This window comes from Marmota flaviventris, chromosome 2, assembly GCF_047511675.1.
Source record: "Marmota flaviventris isolate mMarFla1 chromosome 2, mMarFla1.hap1, whole genome shotgun sequence".
Lineage (NCBI taxonomy): Eukaryota > Metazoa > Chordata > Mammalia > Rodentia > Sciuridae > Marmota > Marmota flaviventris.
The window spans coordinates 189,871,637-189,881,397 of NC_092499.1; the positions used below are offsets into that span (position 1 = coordinate 189,871,637).

Below are 9,761 nucleotides of genomic sequence, written 5' to 3' on the forward strand. Positions count from 1 at the left end.
CCCCTAGTCTAAAAATCATAAATTGCAAGCCTTTTGTTGGTCTAGAAGTTTGCTCATAAAACTACCCTCAATTCCCTCTTGACCCTTGAGGGGAGGGATGGACAGAGGAAGAGCAAGAGAAGACTGTTCATTTCTGAACTGTAGAGGTCCAGTTGGGTTTGAGCCACATGAGCAGTCATCTTTATTTAGGAGGCCACTAGCCTTGTGTGAAGTCCAGGTGGTGCTTCTGGATGCCGGGCAGAGGTGATGCAGGGCCTTGGTGAAAGAGCTGGGCAGAAGATGCGTCTGCCACAGCCTCCCTCCCACATCCACTCACACTCATAGACAGCAATATGAATTTATCTAACTACCAAGGTATGCTTTAGATTTTAACTACCCTAGGAATGAAGGGCTTGGGATGGATTCAAAAAGTTTTTTCTTCTTTTTTTGTTTCCACACTGTTTATCTTGTCCCTTTGAAAATTTCTGATGTTTCTAAATTATTTTAAAAAATAATTTAAAAAATAAAACATAGCTCTTTTGGTCTACAATGGAGATGAAAGGGTTTTAAAAGATATCTCTCTGTCCTTGGCATCTTTTAGGTTTGTATTTTTTTTTTTTTATTGTGACAGCTCACAATAAAAAAAAAAAAAGTAGGTTTATTCCTACTCTGTTTGTGAAGTTGTATGTCTTTCCCAGTGTTTTACTGCAGTTGGTTTACAGGCTTACTGATCACGTGTGTGTGTGTGTGTGTGTGTGTGTGTGTGTGTGTTGGGGGATGGTACTGGGGGTTGAGCATAGGGGTGCTTTACCACTAAGCACACCGCAGCCCTTATAATTTTTTTTTATTTTTTGTTGCTGAGGCTGATCTGTAACTTGCTATCCTCCTGCCTCAGCCACCTGAGTTACTGCGATGACAGGTGTGGCCACCGCACCCAGTGTATACTGTATTTTAAACTCCGCAGGGACCCTCTTATTGCATGTTATCTCAGAGTGTGGCCCATTTGATTTTCTATATGAATTTTAAGAACCATTTTTATCCAGTTCTATAATGGTGTTGGTGCTTATTATTATTTTTTTGTCTGGAATTGCATTCAATCTGTAAATTAAATTGGGAAATATTTCTGTCTTTTCTGCAGTTAGTGTTAAGCCAGAAGTATGGTCTCTTCATTTATTCCTGTCTCTATTTCTTCCATTAAGGATTTATTTTTTCTTTATGTAATTTTAATGTATCAGGTATAACTTGGTAGGTGACTATATCTCAGATATATTTCCCGAGTGTGTGATACTTTTGTTGCATTGTGAATGAACTCTCTTTGTTTCATTAGATTTTCAGACTGTTTATTATGTATTTGTAGGAACGATATTGATTTTTGTATATTTTTCTCATCTTCTGCTACTTTTAGAATAGGTTGTTGGTGAGGTAGCTGCCCTGGCACTCTGTGCAGGGTCCAGAGGGTATCATGGAGGGATTATTTCATGGGGAAAGACCCAAATGCTGGTCCATGATGAAATGAGGGAAAGAAAGATGATACAAGCCAGATTTATTCAGGGAGGGAACTAATCTTGATTTTGAGGCTACATAAGCTTCTTACCTTTTAGGATTTTGGCATTTTATTGTTGTTAGATGGGTTGTAGATGATAATTATGGTTTCGTTTTTTTTTTTTTTTTTTGGTGGTGCTGGGGATTGAACCCAGGGCCTTGTGCATGCAAGGCAAGCACTCTACCAACTGAGCTATATCCCCAGCCCTATGGTTTCGTTTTTAAGATTTTACAGGTTTTTAAAATAAGAAGTGCTTACGTAGATGGATAGATAATACACACACACACACACACAAATAAAACTGAATTCTACCTTCCTCCCTAAAAGAATTCAGAGTTTTTAAAAATTTAGTTTAATTTTTCAGTGTCTTTACTAAGCAGAAAAAAGGTGGTTGGCAATCCTGTGAGTCCCACACATTTCTTTTGTCTGAAATCTCAGAATATAGGAGGTTCCATTTCAATGCCTTGGGTTTTATAGTTTTGATATTCAGTAAATCTGGGCTTCTTTTTTTAATTTTAAAATAATTTTTGGTTTATTCTTTTGGCTTTTTCTAGTCATGTTGTTTAGTTAGATTGATGTTTTTTATTACTTCTTTCATTTTTCTCAAATTTCTTCATCCCTCATTTGCGCCTCACTGTGTTCTCTGAAAATACATGAAAGAGAAGAATCTTTAATACTTTACTAAATGAGAGGGATGGAATGGGGCCACCCTTGTATTGCTTCTGTTTTTAAAGGGATTTTCTCTAATGTCCTTTCTCTAAGAGTATGTAGGTGGGGCTTAAAATGGAACAAGTGGATATCCCTGTGAGAGGGATTCAGCAGCAAGGCTGGAAGTAAAAGGCCAAATGCCAGACATGGGAACCCATTGGGCCTGGATATAAATCTCTCCATTCTCGACCAATAACTTTTTCTCCTGGCAGTGAAGGTGATGGTAATAGCAATGATTGTGGTGGTAGTGGTGGTGGTGGTGGTGGTAGAGATGGTAGTGGTAATAAAGGCCAAAAGCCAAGAAAACCAGGGAAGAATTTCAAGAAACTCAGTCAGGCAGAAGAAGACTTAAAAATGAGATTGGAGAAGTAGTCAATTGTTGAATTTTGTCTATATGAATTTTTAGTTTTCTTTAGTGGTTCTTTTTTTTCCAGTACTGGGGGTTGAACCCAGGGCACTTAACCACTGAGCAACATCTCCAGCCTTTTTTATATTTTATTTTAGACACAGGATCTCAGAGTTGCTTAGGGCCTTGCTAAGTTACTAAGGCTGGCTTTGAACTCTTGATTTTCCTGCCTCAACCTCCTGAGCCACTGGGATTACAGGTGTGTGCCACTGTGCCCAGCACTTTAGTGGGTTCTCAGTGGAAAGTTTTAGAAGTTATAGGAGTTTTATCTAAAAAGATGCCCTAATAACCACTATGGGTCAAATATTCAGATAGGCACCAGGAATATGGTTGAAAGCCAAATCAGACTCTCTTGTCTTCACTCAGTGTATGCAGTGGGATTTGGAAATGATGAATCACCACACTAAGGAGGGTCTTATTACAATCTGAGCTAAGGGCACTAAAAAAGAATTTTTTTTCCAAAGTGTACAGCAGAGGAAGCCGCCCTACATTCAGACACGTCAGGAAATACTTTCCTGAGAAAGTGATATGTGCACCCTTAAGCTGAGAACTGAAGGGTGAGCATGTGGTGGCAGGGGCTGGTGCCATTCCAAACAGAGCAATAGCCCGGGCTGGTGCCATTCCAAATAGAGGAACAGAATATTCGTGGGCCCTCTGGTGGAAAGGAGCTAAGTCTGTTAGGGAACCCATAGGAGGTCATTGGAGCTGGAGGACAGAGGAGATGTGTGTGGAGGTGGGCAGGGGTTACCACTCAGGGTCTTATCAGCCCAATAGGACAAAATGAAGTCTTTATGTTTTCTTGCCTAGCCTTGGAAGAGTGGGAACCATTGTGATGGGCAGAAAGTGTTGAAATCAGGTCATTTGTTTCAAAGACCTCTCTGACCCCAGCAAGAAAAGATGAGATTAGGAAGGAAGTCAGAGTTGGTGGTAGCTGGGATCTATAAAGGGGTTGATTCTAGAGATATGTAACACTGGTGGTGCTGAGAGTAGCTTCAAGAGCTGCTTAGGGAGTGGGTGCAACAGCGCACATATGTAATCCAGCTGCCCTGGAGGCTGAGGTAGGAGGATCACAAGTTGAAGGCCAGCCTCAGCAACTTAGCCAGACCCTATCTTAAAATACAACAAAAAGAACTTTGGTGTGACACCATGGTCTAGCGCCCCTGAGTTCAATCCCCAGTGTGTGTGTGTGTGTGTATGTGTATGTAACTAGATAGAAGCCTGCCTTCCACTGAGCTAATGAAGGGGAAAAGAGACTCTAAGTTCTAGCATGTTCTGCCCGCGTTCTACCTTTGGCTTATGGAATTGAAAGTGGCTTTGTGTCACGCATGACGAGGCAACAGGTAGGTCAGGTGCTCATGGAGAAGCTGTTGTAGAAGCAAGAAAAATCCAGAGATAACGAGGGTACTGAGAGGAACGCCCCAAATTGAGTTTCCAGCTAAAGTCTACGTGAACAGAAGTCTTTCTTCCCAGAAATCAAGCCTCAGCCCTCGTTTTACAAGTGAGGAAACAGACTCAGAGCAGGGGGATCTACAAGTTTGTGGCAAAACCAGATTGTAGGCTGCATTTCCCTAGTCTTAGTTCTGTCCGGTTTGTTCATTAGGAGTGTAGAGTCTTCATGTGGAGTGGAAGATGAGCCATCGGCTCAGATGGCAGCCCTCTTGATATCAGATCTATTTTTTGTCTGCAACAGTTCACAGCTTCACATTCTTTTCTTGATCACTTTAGAACTGACATTCCACCGGCTCCTTATTAAAGAAAGAACTGGCTAGAAGTGGTTTGGAAGCTAGAAATAGAACTATACCATGCTCTTACTAATCAAGCCTGGCAAAGTCCACATGGCAGCTGGAAGGACTGGACAAGGTTAAAGCTAATATGGTTTGATGACACTCTCTTTTTCTGCTGGTTATTCAGAAATCCAGCCAGCTTCAAAAGTACCAGTTATTACTTAAAACTGTTCCCCCAAAACTTGAGAATTGTGGTACAAGAAAGGCAAATCCATTTTTCTCAAGACCTGTTTTCAAGATGTCTGCTTGTGGAAACTGTGACATCTACAGCTTCCTTTAGCTTGACTTCTTAATTTTTTTTTAAATAAGTGGTAGCCTTTAATATCTCAAAAGGAATAAGATGAAATAGTTTTTCTAAATAAAAATGTCAAGTCCAGGATTAATAAATACATATTCTAACATGAAAAGATTTTTTTTAATTATTATTTTACTATATAACAGTAAATACACCAGATTTCATTTTCTCAAATGGCGAATGAGACACTGGATGACATTTTTCTTTGTTTTTTCCAAGAGTCTCAATATCATCTGTCTTTTGGAGAATTCAGATTTTTATAATATCTGTAAGACTGTCCCTGAGGATACCAACGATGCTTAGTAATAAAGAACATTTTTCTAAGTTTTTCTATCATGAATCCTTGCTCAAGGTGTTCAGCTTTTTCTTCTAATGTGGTTTTCAGCACTTGATCATGTGTTTCTCCATCATTGTGCACAGGATCTAGTAGAGGGGTAGGCTGTGTGTGTTCATATGGGATATCCACAGAAGGGTGGTAGCATACTATTGTTCTGCCATCAGATGTCAAAGCGAGCTCTATTTTGCAATTAGAGTTGTCTGGAAGAGAAGAAAATGTAGATTTATGACAAATACCAGATAAAGCTCCATTTTGACCTGGAAATAAATGTTTCAATAAAGTTCTCTTTGATATCACCCATTTTAAAGCTATTAGTGTTATGATTAGATGGTGATGAAAGATGTTCTGAAGAGCAACCACCTTTATAATCTGCTTCTAGGCACTCCAATTTTTATTCCAGGAGACCACCATGTTGCCTCTTTGACTACTCAATCTATTTATTTATTTATCAGTACTGAGGATTGAACTCAGGGGCACTCGACATCTGAGCCACATACCTAGCACTATTTTGCATTTTCTTTAGAGACAGGGTCTCACTGAGTTATTTAGCGCCTCACTATTGCTGAGGCTGGCTTTGAACTTGTGATCCTTCTGTCTCAGCCTCCTGAGCTGCTGGGATGACAGGCATGCACCACTGCGCTTGGCTTGACTACTTAATTGTTTAAAAAAATGTTTTATAGTTGCAGATGGACAGAATGCCTTTATTTTATTTGTTTATTTTTATGTGGTGCTGAGGAACGAACCCAGTGCCTCTCGAATGCTAAGCAAGTGCTTTGCCACTGAGCTATAGCCCCAGCCCTTGACTACTGAATTTTAATGCAGATTTGCACATATGTCTGTGTGAATAGCTTGTGTCATCTAATAATTCTAAAATACCAAATAGAGCTCAGGCTGAAGTCTGCTTTGTACCACTGTTGTAATCAGAGGCTCCATAAGGAGGAGAGAGGCTGGGAGCTGTTCCTGCTGTGCTGGTGGGGTTGGAGGCTGCCATGTAGCCTCCTCCAGCAGAGCCACATGGGGCCTTGGACAGGGAATGAGTCAGTCTAGACTGGGAGCTGCTGGTCTAGGGGTGTGCTATAGTCATTTGTAGGCACAGATTATAGTCAAAACTGAACTCAGAAGTACCTTAGAAATGCACAGTCCTTTAGAAATATTGACTCTATTTTGGCTCAAACTTGTTCCTTTCACACACTGTCATGATTTTTGCCATATTCCCATCATGTAAATATACTTAATAGTTTTCTTTAACTTGTTTTCTTTATGTGAGTGAATTTTTTTTTATTTTTTATGAATTTTTTTTTTAAAGGAAAATCAGGCCACTGAGATAAAAAAAAAAAAAATCGCCAACATCACCTGGCTTCTGGTTGCACATGAAGATAAATGCATAGTTCTAGAAATGGACAGTGTTTCCCCTCTCCCCTCAAGACCCATCCTGAGCACCACCTTGTTCCTGACCAGTCCTCCAGTCTGTTCATTGACATAGAAGAATGGTGCCTGGGGAAGATGTGAGGGGTGGTCTTCTTGTGTGATAAGATATTTCCCACCGAAAGAGACAAGTGAGGTTTGAATCTCACTATCCAACTATGCCCCTCAGCTGGGGAGTGGTGAGAGGCTTTGATCCCCACAAGCTGAAGCCTTCTGGGTTTTGGCAGGACCACGTTACTCGGAACACTGCTTCTTTCCATGACGTTTGCCTTCTAATAATAAGTTCGCAGGTGTAGTTGTCTGATCTGCCTTTACCGTGACACTTTGCTGTCATGTCACGTGTTCATGTTTGCAGATGTAGCTGGGTTGGCCTTGATGGTGGAGGGCCTCTCTAGCCTTGGCCTCAGTGGACCTGTGTCCCAGCCCCCAGCCAGCAGAAGCTCAGGCTCTTGGCTTCCTGAGGCAGGTTCTGCAGCTGCTCTCCAGCTGACTTCTGGCCTTTCTGCCAAGCAGACCCCACTCTCCTGTCTTCACTCTCAGTTTCTCCCAGAATTTGGGTGGGGTTTGGGGTGGGTCTTTCCTCCCTTTGTTCTCTCTGTGTTTGATGTGGTGCCAGAAGAGCCTATGCCTAAAAGTACAGATTCATGCATATGGAAGATAATCCTTTCATAAAGTTCAAAAGCAGTCGAAACCAAGCCACCATACATGGTAGGACCAGAGCACTCTTGGCAATCATCAGATGAACCCAAGACTTCAGGTTTGCCTCTAGTAGTGAAGGCCATTCCGAGGATGGGGTTCTTTCAGTGCTTTCTGGGTCACAGAAGTCACTCTTTGTTATTTTTAAATACAAATTTATTTTTTTATTTTTCTGCAGGGCCTCACACATGCTAGTGTTCTACCACTGAGGTACAGTCCCCAGCACCCCAACACTAAGTTTTAAAAGCATGGCTTCAGATTGTCTCTGTGGGTGCAGAGCATGGGATGGTTGCAACCAACCCAGGGCCTCTGGAAAATGGTCATTTCCAGGCCAAGCTGTCCCTGTTAGGTAGCAGGACTTTACTTGCTTTTGTTCTTTTTCTATAAATTAAGAGGCTCCAGGAGAGTTCCTAGTACATAAGGGACCCTTGGAAAGTATTTAACATTGTTTGCACATGCATATTTTTAAACTTGCTATGGAAATTTTCAGGCACACCAAGTAGAAAGGAGGTCAGTGGGCTTAGAGCATGCTGAAGGACTGTCCACATCTGCTCCTCTGCTGTCCTCTGCCCCCCCTTCCCATCTTTTCTTCCAGAGTCTTCTCAAGTAAATCCCAGAAAGCACATGATTCACCTCTGGCATATTTGGACAATAGAGTGAGTGCTACCATTCTGGGTTGATGGCTTTGCCACACTTAGCCATTCATTCTTTTTTTTTTTTTAATTTTTTTTTTTTTAATATTTATTTATTTTTTTTAGTTTTCGGCAGACACAACATATTTGTTTGTATGTGGTGCTGAGGATCGAACCCGGGCCGCACGCATGCCAGGCGACTGCGCTACCGTTTGAGCCACATCCCAGCCCCCCATTCATTCTTTCTAGGTCCTTTTGGGAAAAGTTGAAGCCACCCTCTTTGCCTCCAAAGAAAGCATGTTTGGAAAACTAAAACAACTCTTGCCTTCTCTTCCCATGGCACACATCATTCTGCATTTGCCTGCACCTTTGTACCGAGTACTGCTCTGGGCCCTGAGAATGAAAGCCAAAATAAGGAACAGGTAGCCTTGGGCCTCTGCACAAAGGCAGGCTGATGATGTGGTTAAGGAAGAGGACACTTGCTTCAGTGAGCCCCAGGAGTTTCCTAAACCTACCACCCATCTTTTGAGGCCCCTTTCAAGGCCTCCAGATTTATTGTTGGCAATTGCCCCCATTGCCAAAGCAAAAGCAGGCACATTTTCAGTAGCTGGCGCCCAGACAGATTTCAGCTGTGCCCCTTCTGAAGGAATGCACAATGGGAACACATGGAACCCAAACCAGTGCAATGGCAGTTGTCACCATCCGTGTGGAAAGATTTTGTCCTGATCAGCTGCTGGGCCTCTTTGCATTATATTAATAGCAGAACTATGGGGCTGCTGGGGTTGGAAGCCAGGGAGAGGACAGCTGTAGCAGACATCACACCATGCTCCAGGCATGTGCTCCTGTGTCACGGGCACACAGATGGCCCGCACCTTGCCCTGCCGCTCAAAAGCCCCCTGAGCCCCTGCCTGCTTTGTCCATGTAGGGGCAAGAAAGGACTCGCGCTGAGGATCCATGTGACGAAGGAGCCAAATTAAGACAGGATGATTGGAGTGGAGAGCTCAATGGCCTCGTCCTGGGTCAAGAGTGTGCGGGTGCTGGCAGCATAAGGGTGTGGGGCCTGACGAGGCAGCTGAGGTATTGGACTTTGTGTGCCAAGTCTGGACAGATTTTTAAATGTCACAGGCCAAATGGAAGCTCAGTTGGCAGAGAGTCGAGGGGCAGGGGGATTTGGAGGACACTACATGGCCATGCCTAGATATGGTCAGGAGAACTGGGTAGGATTAGGGCCTGGGAAGAAGCCCCGCCTGGGAAGAGGTAGCAAGAAGGAGCCTGTGAGTAAGCTGGCACCAGGGGCAGCTGGCAGGCAAGAGGGCAGGTGAGGGACATGAGCAGGTGCTGGGCTGGGGGCATGGGGAGCTGTGTGGAAGGCCAAGGACAAAGCTAGAGAGGAGAGGTCAAAGCCAAGCCCCTCACTTGGGGAATGGTGGGGATTATCCAAAGCCTGGTGGCTGGGCCCCTTTCTGGCTTCAGAGAAATGAGCGCCAGTCTAAGTGTCCCACTTTCTATCCCAAAGCCTCAGGGTAATTTCCTTAGCTGCCCAGCAGTTTCTTGACTCAGGCAAAGGGTCTAGGCAAGAATTGAGTCAAGAAAACAAAGCCTCCAACATGTTCAGGAATCCCTAGATGGTTGCTGCTATGATTAATAAATAGTCAAAGTGAACTTGTGAACAACTACCATTGTAGGAGGGGGTTTGAAACTGCCCCTCAAGCCGAGCCCACCCAGAGATTGGTGTGTTTCAACCGCATAGAATTTGTTCTAAAGTCTGAAAGATGATAACCACCATTGTTTAGCTGGAGGAGGTTTTACAAAAGCATCTGGGGGCTTGACTTCTGAACTAGCAGACCCTCCAGACTACTAGGGTCTGCCATCTGCCTGTACTCAGACAGCCATAAGCAAGGGGCGGCCGCCCCCTATCGGCAGCTGCTATCCCACCCCACCACTATGTCTGCCACC

The 9,761-nt window shown here is 43.3% G+C and overlaps 1 protein-coding gene and 1 non-coding gene across 2 annotated transcripts; both read right to left on the reverse strand.

Annotated features, from left to right (window-relative positions):
- Positions 1 to 1,651: 1,651 nt before the first annotated feature.
- On the reverse strand, positions 1,652 to 1,724 carry Trnaa-ugc (transfer RNA alanine (anticodon UGC)). The gene has a single exon. It is a non-coding gene; the product is annotated as a tRNA-Ala (tRNA).
- A 3,220-nt stretch (positions 1,725 to 4,944) lies between these two features.
- On the reverse strand, positions 4,945 to 8,761 carry LOC114101396 (large ribosomal subunit protein mL42-like). The gene is made up of 2 exons (XM_027946384.1): positions 8,678 to 8,761; positions 4,945 to 5,397 (listed from the first exon to the last, which is right to left on the reverse strand). The coding sequence occupies exons 1-2, from the start codon at positions 8,759 to 8,761 to the stop codon at positions 4,945 to 4,947; spliced, it is 537 nt and encodes a 178-aa protein (XP_027802185.1).
- Between the last annotated feature and the right edge of the window lie 1,000 nt (positions 8,762 to 9,761).